Here is a 19,364-nt window from a genome sequence, read left to right as displayed (position 1 = left end):
ATTCCCACCAGCAATTTTTGAGTTTCTTTTTAATTTTAGCTTTTCTAGTGAGTGTCTAGTGCTTTCTCAATATACCTTAAATTGCATTTCCCTTACAACTAATGATGGTGAACATCTTTTCATGTGCTTTATTGGCCATTTGTATATCTTTTTTGTGTCTACTCAAGTATTTTGCTCATTAAAAAAAAATTGGGCTATATGTCTTTTTCTTATTACTTTCTAGGAGTTCTTTCTACATTCTTAATATGGGTGTTTTGTATATGTATTGTAAATATTTTCTCCCAGTCTGTGGCTTGACTTTTCATTTTCTCAATACTGTCTTTTGATGAGCATAAGTTTTAATTTTGATAAGGTCCAGTTTTTGAAGATTTTCTGTTATGGCTGGGGTTTTTTGTACTATGTCAAGAAATCCATGCTTACGTCAAGGTTGCAAAGATATCCTCTTACATTTCCTTGTAGGGCATTTTTAGTTTCAGCTTTTATGTTTAGGTCTATAATCTAGCTCAAGTTAATTTTTTGTTAACTTTTTCTATGATTTGTTTTCTATTTCTGTTCTTTAGTATTTCCTTTCTTTTACTTCCTTTAGGTTTATTTGGTCCTTCATTTTCTATTAGCTAATGGCTTCTTGAGGGTAAATTTTAGGACACTGATTTAGACTTTTGTAATGTAAGTGTTTAAAGCTATAAATTTCCTTCTAAATTTGTCTTTTATCTGCTTCTCACAAATTCTGATACATTGTAGTAAGCAGCCTTCTAAAATGGCTCTCAGTGATCCCCACTACTCAATATTCACACCTTTGTGCAATCCACTTCCCTTTGTGTATGGGCTGGACCTAGTGACTTGCTTCTAATAAACAGAATATGGCAAAAGTGATGGGATGGCCCTTCTGAGGTTAGGTTATAAGAGATTGTGGCTGGGCGTGGTAGCTCACGCCTGTAATCCCAGCACTTTGGGAGGCCAAGGCGGGTGGATCATGAGGTTAGGAGTTCAAGACCAGCCTGGCCAAGATGATGAAACCCCATCTTTACTAAAAATATAAAAATTAACTGGGCGTGGTGGCAGGCGCCTGTGATCCCAGGTGCTTGGGAGGCTGAGGCAGAGAATTGCCTGAACCCGGGAGGCGCAGGTTGCAGTGAGCTGAGATCACACCACTGTACTCCAGCCTGGGCGACAGAGCGGGAAAAAAAAAAAAAAAAAAAAAAAGAGATTGTAAGATAGCTTGCTGGCATATTCTCTCTGTCTCTTCTTGCTTGCTCTGATGAAGGAAGCTGCCGTGTTGTGAGCATATTCTCTCTGGCTCTTCTCTCTGGCTCTTCTCGCTTATTCTCTCTGGCTCTTCTCGCTTGCTCTGATGAAGGAAGCTGCCATATTGTGAGCTGCCCTCATCTATTACCTCACAGTTTCTCTGGGTCAGGAATCCAGTTGTGGCTTAGGGTCTCTCACAAGGCTGCAGTCCATGTTGGCTGGGGCTACATCCATCTTGAAGATTGACTAGGGAAGGATCCACTTCCAAGCTTACTCAAGTGATTGTTGGTAAGATTCAGTTTCTTGCAGGCTGTTGTGCTGAGTGATTCAGTTGTTTTAACTTACTATGTTTTAGAGTGATTTAACACAGATTTTGGTACTGGGAATGGGGCAGCCTGAAAATGCAGGAGTGTCCTTCAAACTGAGAAGTTGGTGGAGGCTGGAAAAGATTTTAAGGAGAATGTTAGAGAAATGCTAAATTTCAGAGAGATCTATGGGTACAGCTTTTATCTAATGGAGTGAACCCAGTGAGATTCACAGAAAATAAAATTTTAGAGCAAACTGTATTAGCAGAAATACTACCACTTTGGACTGAAAGGGATATAAACAATAAAAAATGTGAAAACATGTTAGCCCCCCAATACTCTTCTGACAGGAAGCAGGTTGAGCACATTCTTTTGTTGCTTTTCATGAAAAAGGAAGGATGACTCAGATGGTGGTGCCAGGAACCCAGAGTGTGGAGCCAAAAGCCATGAAGAATTATTCCTAGGCCTTGAGAACTAATCAAAGAACTCCTAACATTTAACCAGCCAGATAATACTTTATTTTCTTCAGCATTTTAAAAGTACCATCCAACTGTATTTTAGCCTCCACTTCTTCTGTTGAGCAGAAAGTGGTCACTTGAATCACCATTTCTCTATGTGTAATATTTGTGGGGGTTTTTTGTTTGTTTTTTGCTTTTCCATCTGCTTTTAAAATCTTGTCTTCTTTGGTTCTCAATAGTTTGACTATGATGCTCCTAGGAATGGTTTTATGTGTATTATTCTGTTTGGAATTTGCAAAACTTATTGAATCTATAAACGTATGTCTTTCAACCAAATTTGAGAAATTTCTGCACATTATTTTTAAAAATGTCTTTTCTGCCCTTCTCCCCTTCTGGGTCTTAAATTGCATGTATGTTAGATCTTTTGATTTTTGTCTTACTCACCTGTCTTAGTCTGTTTGTCCTACTGTAACAACATCCCTGAGATTGGGTATCTTATAAACAATGGAAATGTATTTCTCACAGTTCTGGAGGCTGAAAAGTCCAAGATAAAGGCACCAGCAGCTTAGGTGTCCAGTGAGGGCTGCTCTCTGCTTCCAAGATGGCGCCTTGTTGCTGTGTCCTCCAGAGGGGGTGAATTCTGTGTCCTCATATGGTGGAAAGGGTAGAAGGTCAAAAAGAAAGGATGTAGCTAGTTCCCTCCAGCCCTTTTAAAAGAACACTAACCCATTCATGAGCCCTCATGACCTAAATACCTCCTAAAGGCCATACCTCTTAATACTGTTGCATTGGGATTAAGTTTCAACATAAATTTCGGAGGGATAACAAACATTCAAACCATAGCATCATCCCTGAGACTATTTGTTTTTATTTTCAATTTTGTTCTCTCTGCTTTTCAGATTGGATAATTTCTGTTGGTCTATCTTTAAGTTAATTACCTCTTCCTTCAGTTATCTGTATTCTTCTCTCAAGCCCATCCAGTGAACTTTTTAGGTTCAGATTGTATTTTTCAGTTTTTTTAATAGTTTGTATTTCTCAGTTGGCCTATCCTATGTATTCGTTCATTATGAACATATTTGTATGTTTTTGAGCATAATTATAACTAACTGATTTAAAGTGCTTTTCTGCTAATTCTAGCATCTGGATCACCTCAGGTCAGTCTCTGAGTGCATTTTCTCTTGAGCCTCTTCCCTTTCTCTCCACACCTTTCTGTGTCTCTCTGTTGAGTTGTTTTGGATTGTATCTTTGTTGTGAAACATATATTAGAGATGCTTGATTCTGTTTAATTCCTCTGACTATTGTTGATTATTTTTTGTTTTGCTTTGTGTAGGGAGCACTTAACTTGGCTAGGCTCGAACTGGGAAATGTTTTCTCTGTGGTATGTGGTAGCTCAAATTTCAGTTCATTTAGCTGGTCAACCAGAGATCTGGGCAGAGTTCATCACAGAATTTAGGCACCCTTCTCTCTTTCAATGCCTTTCTGGATTCCCCCTTGATTTTCCATGATAGTGATGACTGCAGAACTCCCCTTCGATTCTTCAAATCAGTAACACTGGTAGTTTTCTTTTCTTCTCTCTCTCTTTTTTTTTTTTTTTTTTTTTGAGACAGGGTCTTGCTCTGTCGTCCAGGCTGGAGTGCAGTGGTGCAATCATAGCTCACTGCAGCCTTGACCTCTCAGGTTTAATCAGTCCTCCCGCCTCAGCCTCCCAAGTAGCTGGGACCACAAGCATGTACCACTTCTCTTGGAATTTTAGTTGTGCCACATGGCACTGACTGGGCCTATTCACAAGCTAAAGTGCCAGCCTTTCTTCGAAGTGTCAGCTGTCCTCCCATAGATGCCTGAATTGGGTTGCTCCTTAGTATCTTAATATTTTTTGTTCAGAGTTTATAGTTGTTATGTGTATGAAGGTTGGTCTGATATAAGCAATGCAGTCATACTGAAACTTAATTTTTGTTAATTTTTGTATATGGTTTGAGGGGTGGGTCAAGGTTTGTGTTTTTTTCCTAATACTGATATCTATCTCTTCCAACACAATTTGTTGAAAAGACTTCCCTTTCGCCCATTGAATCACGTTGGCACTTTTGTCAAAAAACAATTGTCCGTACATGTGTGGGTCTGTTTCTGGACTTTATTCTGTTCTAATGATATATCTGTCTGTGCTTACATCGTCCCATACTGCTGGAATTACTGTAGCTTTACAGTAAATCTTAACATTAGGGGGTATAAATCCTTCATACTTTTCTTGCTTTTGGGTATTCTGGGTCCTTCACATAGCCATATAAACTTTAACATTTGTTAGTTTTTACCAAAATCTTGACAAATAAGTGATTAAACAAGTAGAAAACAAATCAGTAATGCGATAGGAAATTTCAGCAACACTCAACCAACTTGATTTATATATTACAGAAGACTACAGCCATCAATAGCCAAATAGATATTCTTTTCAGGGAGACATGGACCATTATCCTAGGTAGACCAGATGTTGAAATCATACAGAGTATACTTTCTGACCACCACGGAATTAAATTAGAAATGAGCAATAAAAGGGCATCAAGAGAAAAAGGCAGTATTTTTGAAGAGTAAATGAAAGCAACAGGAGAGGGAGCTATGTGAAACTGTTAAAAATTGGGATGGAGGGGATATATGTGCTTCCCTCTAAAAGTTATAGAGCACAAATTTCTCATAAAAATGAGCAACAAAATAGGATCAAGGTCAAATCCTTACTAAAAATTATAATTTTTAAGAAATGGAAGACTAAATGTCCTACATAATGAATAGCAGGAATTTATGATTAGATTTTTGTATTCTACACAATATTTTGTGTGTGTGTGTGTGTGTGTGTGTGTGTGTATATACACACTAAGTATTTAATGGGCATACCATATGGTATATTATGATGAAAAAGTATAAAAAGAACTTCCTATCTGTCTTCTCTCCATCCTCCAGTGCTGATCATGTTGCCTTGAACAAGATTGTGTTGTTACAGGTATCAGTGTCATTTAAGGATGTGACTGTGGACTTCAGTAGAGAGGAGTGGCAGCAACTGGACTCTACACAAAGACGCCTGTACCAGGATGTAATGTTGGAGAACTACAGCCACCTGCTCTCAGTAGGTAAGGACAACCATCCTGTGAAGTTGTGAGGAGCCTGTTATGGGTTAAATTGTGTCCCCCAAATAAAATATGTTGAAGTCCTAATCTCCCAGTCCCCTAGAATGTGACCTTATTTGGAAATAGAGTCTTTACAGAAGTAATCAAGCTAAAATGAGATCATTAGGGTAGGCTTTAATCTAATATAATTGGTGTCCTTATAAAAAGGAGAAAACTGGACACAGACACGTGCGCACACATACATACACACACACACACAGAGGGAAGACAATATGAAGATACACAGGGAGAAGATGGAATGTGACTAGAATGATACATCTGTAAGCCAAGAAACACTTGAGGCCACCAGAATTTCAGAGAGGCCTGGAACAGTTCCTTCCCTAGCACCTTCAAAGAGAGTATGGCCCTGCTAACACCTTGGTTTTGGAGTTCTGGCCTCCAGAACTGTGAGACAATAAATTTCTGTTGTTTTGAGCCCCCTAGTTTGTGGTACTTTGTTATAACAACCCTAGGAAACTAATACAGAGTTTTATACTTGGAAATGGGGTGCAGCTGTGATAAATACCTTAAAAATGTGAAAGTGGCTTTGGAATTGGGTAATGGGTAGAGGCTGAAGCTAGGGGCTAGGATTTGATATGCTTGACAGAAAAAGCCTAGATTGCCTTAACGAGACTATTGGTAGAAACATGAATGTTAAAGGTACTTTTAGTGAGATCTCAGATAGAAATAAGGAACATATTATTGCAAACTGGAAGAAAAGCAATCCTTGTTATAAAGTACCAGAGAACATGGCTGAATTGCATTCTGTTGGGTAAAAAGTAGAACTTGTGTGTGATGAACCTGAATATTTATTTGAGGAGATTTCCAAGCAGTGTTGAAAGCACAGCCTGGTTTCTCTGTGCTGCTATAGTAAAATGTGAGAAGAAAGAGATAAATTGAAGAAAGAATTGTTAGGAAAAAGGTACCAGAACTTGAAGATATGGAAAATTTTCAGCCTATCCATATGGCAAAAATTCAGAAAGTGTACTCTGGAAAGAACATACCAAGGGTGTGTCTGGACAACCAATTACTAAAGAGATTAGGTATGTGACTTGTGGATCCAGTCAACTGTCTCACTAGAAATGCTTCCAGGTTGGACTGAAGGGGACAGAGACAGGAGAAAATGAAGGAAGGCTCTTGGACTTCTGGGATTCTATATGCAGGAAATGTGATGGTAAAGCTGTTTTGACTGTGATCATGTGTTATCCTTCAAGAAAAGGGAAGAATGACTTTGAGGATAGTTCAGAAGCTAGTAGGGCTGTAGCTGCCACCACAGGCCCTGAAGGCACAGGCTGAGGAGATGGGGGGACCCATTGCCTCCTTAGTTTCAGAGAACAGGACCATCTCTTTGTTTTCAGGGCTGAGGGGGCAGGGCCAAGGTTATCATGTCTGATCTGAGGTTACACCATGTATTAGTCCGTTTGTTCTCACATTGCTATAAAGAAATGCCTGAGACTGGGTAATTTATAAAGAAAAGAGGTTTAATTGGCTCATGGTTCTGCAGGCTGTAAAGGAAGCATAGTGGCTCCTGCTTCTCAGGAGGCCTCAGGAAGCTTCCAATCATGGCAGAAGGCAAAGGGGAAGCAAGCATATTACATGGTGGGAGCAAGAGTAAGAGTGAGGGGGAGGTGCTGCATACCTTTAAACAACCAGATCTCATGAGAACTCATTCACTATCATGAGAACAGCACCAAGGGGATGGTGCTAACCCATTCATGAGAAATCTGCCCCATGATCCAGTCACCTCCCACCAGGCCCCATCTCCAACACTGGGGATTACAATTTGACATGAGATTTATAGGAGACACAGATCCAAACCATATCAGGTGATGAAGACCAAATATATATATCTTTTTAACTTTCCCTTATGGTTCTTGTTGACTGTCAATTTTGTACAGGTATTTAGCCTTAGTAGATGGAGTTTACTACCCACTTTGGGGTACATTCTCAAGCAACATGGCCCCAATAATGCCCAGGCCCAGTGCACCAGAGCCTGCTGCTGGCCTCAGACCATCAACAGGTTGGGCCTCAATCAGAAGGACTTGGGTGCTATCAGCAGCAGTGGGGAGTGGGTCTTCTCTATGCCACATTTCCAGCACCCCCACTGTGGGGCAGAGGTTCAGCACTGAGCTCTTCCATGTTCACTTGCTGTTACTGAGGAAATCCTTGTTAAGTTTCTTCTCCACTAACTAATATGCTTAAATTCAGTGGGTGAGTAAATTCTGGCCCGATAGCAAGCCAAAAAGTGTTTCTCAAAAGGAGAGTAGTTATCCACTACTAAAGGATGGCAGGACTTTGTTCCCAAATCCTAAAGATCTGCACTGTGATTCACCTATAGGGGATTGCCAAAGGCTCCAAACAGCATCCCCATCTGCCACTGTCACTTCAGGCACCATTGGATCTGCTGGATCCTATGGTCCAAGTGGCAGAGCAGCTTGCACAGCAGCCTGGATCTGTTGTAGAGTCTTCTCTTGTTCTGGGTCCCATTGAAAACTAGCTACTTTTTGGATAACTTGGTAAATGGACCAGAGTAGCTTTACCCAAATCAGGAATGTGTTACCTCCAAAATCCAAAGAGGCCCAGTAGGCATTGTGCCTTTTTTTTTTTCCTTATAGGAAGGTACAACAGCTTTTGCTTCACCTTAGAAGGGATATCTTGACATGCCCTGTACCACTGAACCCCTAGAAATTTCCCTGAGGTATAAGGCCCTTAGATTTTTTTTCAGATTTATTTCCCACTCTGATATGTAAATATCTTACCCATAAGTCTAGCATAGTTGCTGCTTCTTGCTTACTAGGTCCAATCAGCATTATCTCATTAATGTCATGGACCAGTGTGATATCTTGTGGAAGGGAAAGGTGATCAAGATGCCTGCAGACTAAATAATGACATAGGTCTGGAGAGTTGATATACCTCTGAGGTAGGACAGTACAGGTGTATAGCTGACCTTGCCAGCCAAAAACAAACTGCTTCTAGTGGTCTTTACTAACAAGTATCACAAAAAATCATTTGCCAGATCAATAGCTGCATACTGGGTACCAGGGAATATGTTAATTTGCTTAAGCAATGAAACCACATTTTGAAGAGCAAGTGTAATTAGAGTCACCACTTGGTGACATTTACAGTAATGTGTCATTCTTCAAAAGCCGTCTATTTTCTGCACAGGCCAAATAGGAAAGGTGAATGGGGATGTGGTGGGAATCACCATACCTGCATCCCTCATATCCCTGATGGTAGCATTGATTTCCGCAGTCCCTCCAGGAATGTGGTATTGCTTTTGGTTTACGATTTTCCTAGGTAGAGGCAGCTCTAGTGGCTTCCACTTGGCCTTCCCCACCATAGTAACCCTCATTCCACAGGTCAGGGAACCAATGTGGGGATTCTGCCAGTTACTGAATATGTCCTTCCAATTATGTATTCAGGAACTGGGGAAATAACCACAGGATAGGTTCAGGGACCCACTGGACGCACTGTGAGATGGACCTCAACTAAAACTCCATTAACCACTACACTTCTGTAAGCTCCTACCCTGACTAGTGGACCATAGTGGTGTTTGGGGTCTCCTGGAATTAGTGGCAGTTCAGAGCCAGTGTCTAGTAATTCCCAAAATGTCTGATTGTTCTTTTTTCCCAATACCTAGTTATCTTGATATAAAGGCCATAGGTCCCTTTGGGGAACACTGGGAGAAAGATTTCATAGTATAAGTTTTTGGCAGTGTACCAGGGTCCTTCCCTAAGGGGACCTGGCTTCCCCTTCATTCAAGGGGTTCTGGGTCTGAGTCAGTAAGTAGGCTCAAGTCTGGGAATTGATTGAAGGGCTGTGACTTTGTGCTTTTATGATTCAAGTTAGTTTTGTTCACTTGACCTAGAACTCCTCTGCTTATACAGATCAACTTATTATTGTGTAGACTGCCTGTCTGTTTCTTTTCTCAGGACACCATGATCAACTAGCCAATGCTATAGGTCTCTGTGAATCAGACTATTCTGATTGTTGCTTTGACTCTGCTGTCTATTGTGGTAGCCATGTTCACCTTGCATTTGGCGATTAAGTACCTCCCTTTAACCCCTGCCACCCCAGGATCCAACTATCCCCATTGCACTTAGGTTTCCCTACTCAGTGGCTGCAGTTCCCACTGTAAGTTCCAGCCTACAGACAAGAGCACTCAGAGCTCGTCAAGGATGCTTGAGCTCCCCTTACAAATTTGTTTCTCACCGTGGTGACAGGTGTGTCCTCTGGACCCTCCCAGAGTAGATGGACAGGTCTCACATGATAAATCCCCTCCAACAGTCCAATTCTTTGGATACCTTCCTCTGCAGAATACCCAGGCAGTTCTGGCATTTGAACTTCATTTAGTGTAGACCACCTTTTGGTCCATGTTTAGCCAGCCAGCCAACCAAACTGTTGGAGCCCTTTCTAATTCCTCCAGCAGCAATATCAAATTCAGAATCTCTGCTTAGTGAGCCCATATCAATCAATTCAGCCTGATCCAACTTTTTGTGGGCCCATATCAATCAATTCAGCCTGATCCAACTTTTTGTTTCTTCCACCTTTATCATACACCCTTGATATCCATATCCTTGTATAGTCTCTAGATCTGTCTGCATATATTAAATGAATCATGCCGTTCTTTTGGTGTACGCACATCCTCATGGGTCATTCTTTGTGCTTTACCTTTTGGGACCTGCTTTGACTTGAGTCCAGTTATATGTCTAAAAGCAAAGAAGGATGGTGAGCATAGGCTCTTAAGGGAATCGGCAGTGCCCGTCAAGGCAAGTACCTCAGGAGAAGCCACTGAAAGTGCTTCAGGAACAGTAGGGTTAATCTTCTCAGATGGGGTAGAAGGGCTGCTTCTACTGGCAAAGGAGACTCAAGAATTTAAAGGTTCAATGTCCAGTCTATTTCCAATTAGTTTTTTTTTTCTCTTTTAGTCTCAGGTGGTTGCTTTCAGGGTTCCCTCAGTCTCTTGAGAGCACCTGATGGGAGGAGGGGTCCCAAAGTTCAAGTGATTATAGGGAGTTAAGAGACTGAAGTAGGAAGGGAATGGTCTGGCAGGAATAGATAGAGGGGTGGAAGAGGTAGGGGTTTGAAGAGGGACCTATGAAAGGATTCAAGAGAGCTTAAGGGGAAGAACAAAGGTGGTAAAAGGAAGAAGGGGCAGAAGCAATGGGAAGGGAGAGGTTTTGGAGGAGACAGTTGGGGGAGATGTAAATTTTCCCAAGGAAGCCCTTGAAGTTCCAAACTATCCTTAGTAATATCATGCCAACAAGGTAGAGTTGGTGGAGCATATAGCCAGCAGGGGTTCAAAAAGGGATGTTTTGGTAGACTGAGAAGTTCCCATGTTTTTAAACTAATAGTACTTTTATGGTTTTAAATAGAGAAACTTGGGACTCAGACGCAGCTTCTGTTCCATACAGAACCCAACCTCTTACAAAGAGAAGTCTAGGAGACTAACCCAGCCTTTCCTTGCATGAGACTCTAACTTATTTTCTTGTAAACAGCTGCTTACCTGGAACTTTAACCTACCTTCTAGCATGAGGATCACTTGAACCTGGGAGGCAGAAGTTGCAGTGAGCCGAGATGGTACCACTGCACTCCAGCCTGGGTGACAGAGCGAGACTCTGTCTTAAAAAAATATATATCTATATCTATATATCTATATCTATATCTATATATATATCTGTCCTTACTGTGCTTCAATGGACTGTCATCCAGAGGCTCAGGAGTCGGACTCATCAATGGGTCCCCAGTTAGTCAGGAGTGAAGACAAAGGCTTCGAAGGTGCATACTTCAGATTCTGGGTGAGAAGTCTGGGTCCAGTGATCAATGATCTTATCTGAGTTGTGGCACCTGGTTATCTATACCAAAGAAAACCAGAGCTGGACAATAGTTAAAGCGGTGAAAATAGATTTTATTCAGAATTATTACAATAGGGGAAAAGATACTTTGGTATAGAACTGGGCTCAATTCCAAATACAACATAGATGAGTGGGGATTTATAAATATAGCCCAGGAGCAGAGTGGGGCGAGTAGATGGAAAATGACTAAGAGGAAACATCAGGGGAAAAGGGGGATTGTTACTAAACTGACCTGACAAGATTCTTGGAGAAGGCAGGTGAGGGTGATCGAATATTATGTGGGGGATAGGTCAGGAATTTGATCAGATATCAAGTGTGATTGGATATTGAGGTTGGGGGATTCTAGCTAAACTGACTTAACAGGAATCTTGCTAAAATTGGGCAATGTAAGGATTCCCCTTGGTAACCATGATCAAAGTTACCCCAGCCAAAACCATAGCTCCCTTGTTTGCCAGTTGATTCAAGAGCACGAGGGACCCGAAGTGGTCAGGTGGGAGTTTTAACTTTTAGTTTAGTGGAATCATTGTGTGTCTCCTGGTGGAAGTATTTCTCCCTTTGGAATTAAGACCTCTAGAACAGCAGAGCATAAGGTCACAGAGACAGGTAGCAAAAATTTTGCTAGTGGACCATTAGCGGTAATAGTGAAGGGTGTCATTCCTGGCTCAGGGCTGCCTGCCACCCAGTGGGCTCAGAGGACAGATCATGGAGCCAATGAGATTATTCACAAGCCTTAAAATCTAATCAAATTTTCCCTGCTAGGTTTCAGACTTGGGTCCCATGATCTCTTTTTTCATTCCAGTTTCTCCCTTTTGGAATGGGAATATCTATCCTATGCCTGTCCCACCATTGTATTTTGGAAGCAGATAACTTGTGGTCTGGTTTCATAGGTTCACAGATAGAGAGCAGTTTTTCCCCAGGATGAATTATATCCTGTCTCATCCATAACTGATTTGGATGAATTAGATGATGAGACTTGAGACTTTTTTTTTTTTTAATTATACTTTAAGTTCTAGGGTACATGTGCATAACATGCAGGTTTGTTACATATGTATATCTGTGCCATGTTGGTGTGCTGCACCCATCAACTCGTCAGCACCCATCAATTCATCATTTATATCAGGTATAACTCCCCAATGCAATCCCTCCCCCCTCCCCCCTCCCCATGATAGGCCCCAGTGTGTGATGTTCCCCTTCCCGAGTCCAAGTGATCTCATTGTTCAGTTCCCACCTATGAGTGAGAACATGCGGTGTTTGGTTTTCTCTTCTTGTGATAGTTTGCTAAGAATGATGGTTTCCAGCTGCGTCCAAGACTTGAGACTTTTAGTTGACGATGTCGAGATGTGATTTTTGACTTACGAGTTGATGTTAGAATGACTAAGGTTTTGGAGGATGTTGGGATGGGGTGAATGTATTTTGCATGTGAGAAGGACATGAATTTTGGGGAACTAGAGGGAAGACTCTTGTGGGTAGAATTTTGTCTTCCCCAAAAACTATGTGTAAATCCTACCCCTCGGTACTTCAGAATGTGACCATATTTGGAAATAGAGTCTTTACAGAGGTAATCAAGTTAAAGCGAGGTCATTAGGGTGGGCCCTACTGTAATCTGACTGATGTCCTTATAAAAAGGGGAAATTTGGACACAGGGAGAATGCCATATGAAGGTGAAGGCAGAAATTGGGGTATTGCTGCTACAAGCATGCGTAGAGGGAAGACAATGAGAAGATACGCAGGTAAAAGACAGCCATGTCACTGGGGTGATGTATTCACAAGCCAAGGAATGCCAAAGAGTGCTGACAAACACTAGAAGCTAGAAGATGCTAGAAAGCATTCTCTCCTAGATCCATCAGAGAGAGCATGACCCTGCTGACACCTTGATTTTGGATTTCTAGCCTTTAGACATGAGAGACAATAAATTTCTATTGTAAGCCACCAGGTTTTGGTACTGTGTCACAGCAGCCTTAGGACACCAATATAGAGCCTTGTTGTGTTTCCCTTCACCACCACTGAGCTATCTGGGACATCTGAACTGTATTATGGTGTCCTCCTTGATTTGTCTGAGATTCTTCAGTCCCTTTTCACCTCTATGATTATTACTCACTTCCCAATGAAATGTGGTTACTTCTCCAAAGAACAAATGGAGACCAATTTGCTGGACCCAATTCTCTATCATGTCCTGTTAACAGGGTTTGAAGTTCCCAAACCAGAGGTCATCTTCAAGTTGGAGCAAGGAGAGGGGCCATGGACATTGGAAGGGGAAGCCCCACATCAGAGCTGTTCAGGTGAGTGGGTGTGACCCAGGCAGATGGGGACACGAAGTAATTTTTTTTTTTTTTATCCTAAGGAAGACTGATGCCTTTAAAATGCTGTTATTGCTTAAAGGTTGGAAACTTTAGAAATTGCTTGAGGATAGGTAGCATTGGCCTCTTGGGTGCCAAATTGTTCTCTCCCTTTATTTCTCTTACTGTTATCACCTGTCTTCTTTGCTTGGCTTTCTTCCAGGAGAATTGTCCCATTTCCTGTACTCTGGATCATATGCCAGGCTTCTTCACTAGAGGTCTTGCTTTCTTGGATATTCTTTCCTTCCATCCCATTTTTATGTGTAATTCCTTAAACCACACCCCAGAGTCTTAGATTATTATCACATACATTTCAGTTTTACTGGATTTGACTTTTTGAAAATCTGTTGGTTGCCTGGCTTCTGTTCTTCCTAGTACTCTTGCACTTTATTCTTTCTTTTGTTCTCACCTTCTCACTCTAGGTACCAACAAACTCTCATCTACAACGAGCCTTACCTCCCTTTGCCTTTGTAAGTATCACCTTCAAATTCCTCACTCCTCTCTACCTTCCCATGGCCTAGTGCCTCTCTCCCATCTTCTGACTTTATGGTCACTATCACTTAGCATTTCTTCTTTTAAAATCCATTTTATTAAGGGAGAATTTACACAGAATGAAGTGTATCTATTTTAAGTGGACAGTTTGATGAGTTTTGATAAAGGTATACACCAGTGTAACCACCACCCCTATTGTGATATGTAACATTCCTTCACACAGAATGCTCCCTCATGCCCCTTGTAGTCAATACATACAGCCCCAGGCAACCACTGACATGCTTTTTATCACTCTAGATTCGATTTGTCTTTATTAGGGCTTTATATAAATGGAATAATACCTTACATACTCTTTTGGGTCTGGCTTCATTTGTTCAGCATAATCATTTTGCAATTCATCCGTGTTATTAAGTATATCTCTGGTTTATTCCTTTCAAATGATGAATAGTATCTCATGGAATGAATATATTACTATTTGTTAATCTCTACACCTATATATAGGTGGTTAATATTTGGTTATTATGAATGAAGCTGCAGTGAACATTCTGGTCTGTCTTTGTGTGAACATACGTTTACATTTTTCTTGGGTAGATACCTAAGATTGGAACTGTTAGGTCATATAATATGTGTATACTTACCTTTGGAAGAAATTGTCAAACTGTATTCCAAATTGGCTGTACCATTTTACATTCCTAGCAGCAATACATAAAGATTCCTGTTGCTCCACATCCTCGTCAACACTTGTTATCATCAAACTCTTTTATTTTTGCTATTATAGTGGATGTTATCATTTAAAGTTGCATTTATCTTATGAGAATAATTATATTAAGCATCTTTTTATGTGCTTATTGACCATAAACATTTTTTGGTGTGAAATATCTACTCATATGTTTCTCATTTATTAATCAGGTTGTTTGTCTTCTTATTAGTGATTTTTAATATATTTACGGGATACAACTCCTTTGCCAGATATATGTATTGCTAACATTTTGTTCCAATATGTGGCTTGAAATTTCATTTTCTTTTTGGTGCCCATCAAAGAGCAAACATTTTAATTTTGATGAAGTCCAATTTATTATCTGTTTCATTGTTAGTACCTTTTGCGATCTGTTTAAGAAATCTGGCCGGGCGCTGTGGCTCAAGCCTGTAATCCCAGCACTTTGGGAGGCCGAGACGGGCAGATCACGAGGTCAGGAGATCGAGACCATCCTCGCTAACACGGTGAAACCCCGTCTCTACTAAAAAATACAAAAAAAACTAGCCGGGCGAGGTGGCGGGCGCCTGTAGTCCCAGCTACTCGGGAGGCTGAGGCAGGAGAATGGTGTAAACCGGTGAGGTGGAGCTTGCAGTGAGCCGAGATCCAGCCACTGCACTCCAGCCTGGGTGACAGAGTGAGACTCCGTCTAAAAAAAAAAAAAAAAAGAAAAGAAATCTTTGCCTACCACAAGGCACAAAGATTTTCTCATACTTTCTTCTACAAGTTTTATCATTGTAACTTTTTCAGTTAGGTCTGTGATTCATTTTTCAATACTGATATCTAATTGTTCCAGAAACATTTGTTGAAGAGGCTTTCTTTTTCCTATTGAATTTCCTTGGTATGTTTATCAAAATCAATTCACTTTATGTGTATGAGCCTGTATCTGGTCTCTCTTTTCTGTTCAATTTTAATCTATTTGTCTGTCTGCTTTAAAAGATAGGTTTTATTATTATTTAGGTTTCATGAAGCCAACAGATTAGGAGACAACTGCCACTGGAAAGATAGTTTGTTACAGTTCCCAAGCGGCGGAGGCATACCACACCATACAGGGCCACACATATCACACATGTGGAAGCACCAGGGTCAGTTGGGATCTAGAAGAAGTGAGGGGAAAGCATGGGCCAGAGCCTTTATTTAGGTTTTGTGGGAAGGAATGGACTAGGCAGGGCCAGAAGGCTAGGCAGATTTAAGAGTGGCTAGTTTGAATAATTCCACTGGGCTCTAGGGTATAAGGACTGTCCCCAGTTGCTTGGTACCTGGCCCTGGAGTGATTAGAGCAGGGGGATAGTGGCTCAACCTGTGAAAGCTCAGTAAAAGAGGTAGTTGTGGATATGGGCTGTGTATTGGCTGTTTTGCATATGAAAGGCATCCTCAAGTTCAAGTTATTTCCGAATCTCTAGAATTAGCTATCACTGGGAGGGGGCAGTCTCTCCAGGATCAGTTAAGCCCTAGATACCAGAACATCAAGGGTACAGAAAATAAGAAAATATAGTTAATACATTGTCCTTTTAGCAAACCCATACTATCTTTATTACTGTAGTTTTTACAGTAAATCTTCAATCAGGTAGTATAAGTTCTTCAACTTTGCTTTTTAAAAATTACTTTGTTCTTCTAGGTCATTTGCATTTTCATATACATTTTATAATCAGTTTGTAATTTTTATAAAAAAGCCTACTGGGATTTTGTTTGGAGTTCAGTTGACTCTGTAGATCAATTTTAGGAGAACTGGCATTTTAACAATAGTGAGCCTTCTAACCCATGAACATGGCATATTTCTGCAGTTACTTAGATCTTTAATTTCATTTAGCAGAATTGTATAGTTTTCAGCATAGAGGTCATAGGAATCCTTCATTAAGTTTATCCCTAAGTACTTGATGTTTTTTATTCTGTTTTACATGACATTGTTTTAGTTTTATTTTTTGATTTTCATTGCTAATATAAAGTTTTTAAAATTTTATTTTTAGATTGTTTATTGCTAGTATAAGTTGCTAGTGATTGACTTTCGTGCATTAACTTTGTATCCTGAGGCACTGCTAAATCTACCTGTTAGTTTTCTTTTAAGTTCCTCAGGGTTTTTCATATAAGTAATGATTATCACCTAAAAATAGAGACACTTTTACATCTTCCTTTCCAAGCTCATGTTTTAATTTATTTTCCTTCTTTTACTGTCTAAGACTTTCAGTTCAATGTTGAATGGAAGGGGTGAGTGTGGGTATGTTTGTCTTGGTTCTGATATTGTGGGTAAAAACTTCAATGTTTCACCATTAATTATGATATTAGCTGTAGATTTTCTGTACCTGCCCTTTAGCAGGTTATGTAAGTTCCTTTCTAATCCTAGCTTGTTTCATAGTTTTTTTTTTTAATATCATGATTGAGTGTTGAATTTTGTCAAATGCTTTTTCTGCATCTGTTGGAGTGATATTAAATACATGAACATTTTTTGTTCTGTAATTGTGGTGAATTCATTGATTTTTAAATGTTGAATTAACCTTGCATTTCTGAGATAAATACTAGTTGATTATGATGTATTAGCTTTATTATATATTGTTGGACTCTACTTACTGATATTGGACTTAAAAGTTTGCCTTTTTCCTGAGTGATTTGGTTCATGGTTTTCTTTTTTTTCAATGTCTTTGTCATGTTTTGATATTATGGTTATACTGGCTACTAAAATGAGTTGTGAAGTGTTCCCTTCTCTATTTTCTGAAATACTTTGTGTGAGATTATTATTTCTTTTAATGTTTCATGGAATTAACCAAGAAAGCCATTTGGACCTAGAGTTTTCTTGACAGGAAGGATTTAATGACACACCCAATTTTTTAAATAGACATAGGGCTATTCAGATTTTTTGTTTCATCTTTTGCCAGACATAGTAAGTTGTACTTTTCAAGGAATTTTGTCTATTTCCTCTGTGTTGTCCAATTTAATCCTGTTGTGGTCTGAGAGCATACCCTTTATGATTTCAGCATATGGTCTACCTAGGGGAATGTTTTGTGTGTCCCTGCAAAGAATGTATGTTCAGCTGTTGATGGGTACGTTGTTCTATAATCTACAACTCAGGTTGGTTCCATGTTGTTGAAATCTTCTAATGCCTTACTAATTTGTCTTCTACTTGTTCATTCAATTATTGTAATTTGGGGGGGTTAAAACTGACAAAGAGATTTTAAAATTTATATGGATATGGAAAAGACCTGGAATGATCAACACAGTCTTGAGGAAGAAGGAAAAGTATGGAGGATTGATACTACCGAATGTTAAGATTTACTTTAAAGCTATAGCAATCTGGACAGTATGGTATTGGTGTAAAGACAGACTAATATATAAATGGAACAGAAGGGAGAGACTAAAAATAGACCCATTAATATACAGACAACTGATTTTTGACCAAGGTGCCAATGTAATTTGAAGGGAGAAATGAAAGTCTTTTCAAATTGTGCTGGAACAAATGGATGTCAGTATTAGGGAGAAAAATTCATACTTTGACCCATACTTCACATCCTATACAAAAATTAACTCAAGTTCTACTATTATAGAATTGTTTATATTGAAGTAATCTGTCAGACAGACAAAAATTGTTAACGCTGGAAAACATATTTTTAAAACTAACTACTAAAGATGCTGGAGAGTGATCAAAAGAACATTTTTCGGCTCCATCATATTTTGAGTAATTTTGGATTGTGTCCTGAACATTATCAATGTTATGGTAACATGGTATTCTGTTATATTGTTCTGAAGAATGCCAGTGTTCTTTTTTTTTTTTGAGTCGGAGTCTCGCTCTGTCGCCCAGGCTGGAGTGCAGTGGCCGGATCTCAGCTCACTGCAAGCTCCGCCTCCCGGGTTTACGCCATTCTCCTGCCTCAGCCTCCCGAGTAGCTGGGACTACAGGCGCCCGCCACCTCGCCCGGCTAGTTTTTTGTATTTTTTAGTAGAGACAGGGTTTCACCGTGTTAGCCAGGATGGTCTCGATCTCCTGACCTCGTGATCCGCCCGTCTCGGCCTCCCAAAGTGCTGGGATTACAGGCTTGAGCCACCGAGCCCGGCCGCCAGCCAGTGTTCTTATCACAGCAGGCAATTAACTAGGTTAAATTGACACTGGAAATGCTGTCTCACGAAAGGCGAGTGGCAACTCAGGTCGCAGTTCAGTCCTGCTTTCAGTTTGCTCTACCCATGCAAGGTTGAGGGGTCAGCCAGAGACTTAGGTAGATTTTATACACAGAATTAGGAATTTGCTTTTTTTGATTCTTTCTTTTGGAGTTGCCCCCTTAATCTCTAGTGGCCCTGGGTACCCAGACCACCTTTTCCTGATTCCTTTTGCAAAAGGATGACAAGCTTTCATGAGAATTTTAGCTGCTCCACATTGCTGCTAGGAGTGCAGCTACTCTCAACAGAAACCTGAGAAAGGGGGAACTCACTACATGCTAGTCACTTCCTCTAACTTTTGACTCCCCTCCAAAATCTGCCTGCTTTTGTTTGGTTTTTTATTTTTGTTTATTTTTCAAGAGGTTACATTTACTATCTGTAGAAGGGTCTTTTTCAGAAGCCTACTTCTCCATACTGGAAGTAGAACTCTTACCATCGATTCTTGTACATTGACCTTGTATTCCGAGACTTTGCTAAATTTTGCTTATTAATTCTAGTGGGTCTTTTTGTGAATAAATACCATAAAACTTTCTGCAAACATTATCATGCCTGTCACTCATTTTCTTTTTGGTCTATATGCTCTTTATTTTTATTTTATCTTGTTCCCAATCTGAAGGCAAAAACTTT

At 40.1% G+C, this 19,364-nt stretch overlaps 1 protein-coding gene across 3 annotated transcripts in view; it reads left to right on the top strand.

Annotated features, from left to right (window-relative positions):
- The window catches only part of ZNF81 (zinc finger protein 81), a 98,769-nt gene that overhangs the window by 61,522 nt on the left and 17,883 nt on the right, over positions 1-19,364 (top strand). For all 3 annotated transcript variants that reach the window (XM_023201979.1, XM_023201981.1, XM_023201980.1), the window contains 2 exons: positions 4,995-5,121; positions 13,196-13,291. In XM_023201979.1, the coding sequence (XP_023057747.1) occupies positions 4,995-5,121; positions 13,196-13,291 (223 nt within the window). The remainder of the gene's footprint in view (positions 1-4,994; positions 5,122-13,195; positions 13,292-19,364) is intronic.

This window comes from Piliocolobus tephrosceles, chromosome 12 (assembly GCF_002776525.5).
Source record: "Piliocolobus tephrosceles isolate RC106 chromosome 12, ASM277652v3, whole genome shotgun sequence".
In the NCBI taxonomy this organism is placed as follows: domain Eukaryota; kingdom Metazoa; phylum Chordata; class Mammalia; order Primates; family Cercopithecidae; genus Piliocolobus; species Piliocolobus tephrosceles.
This window is presented reverse-complemented; position numbering and strand designations above follow the sequence as displayed.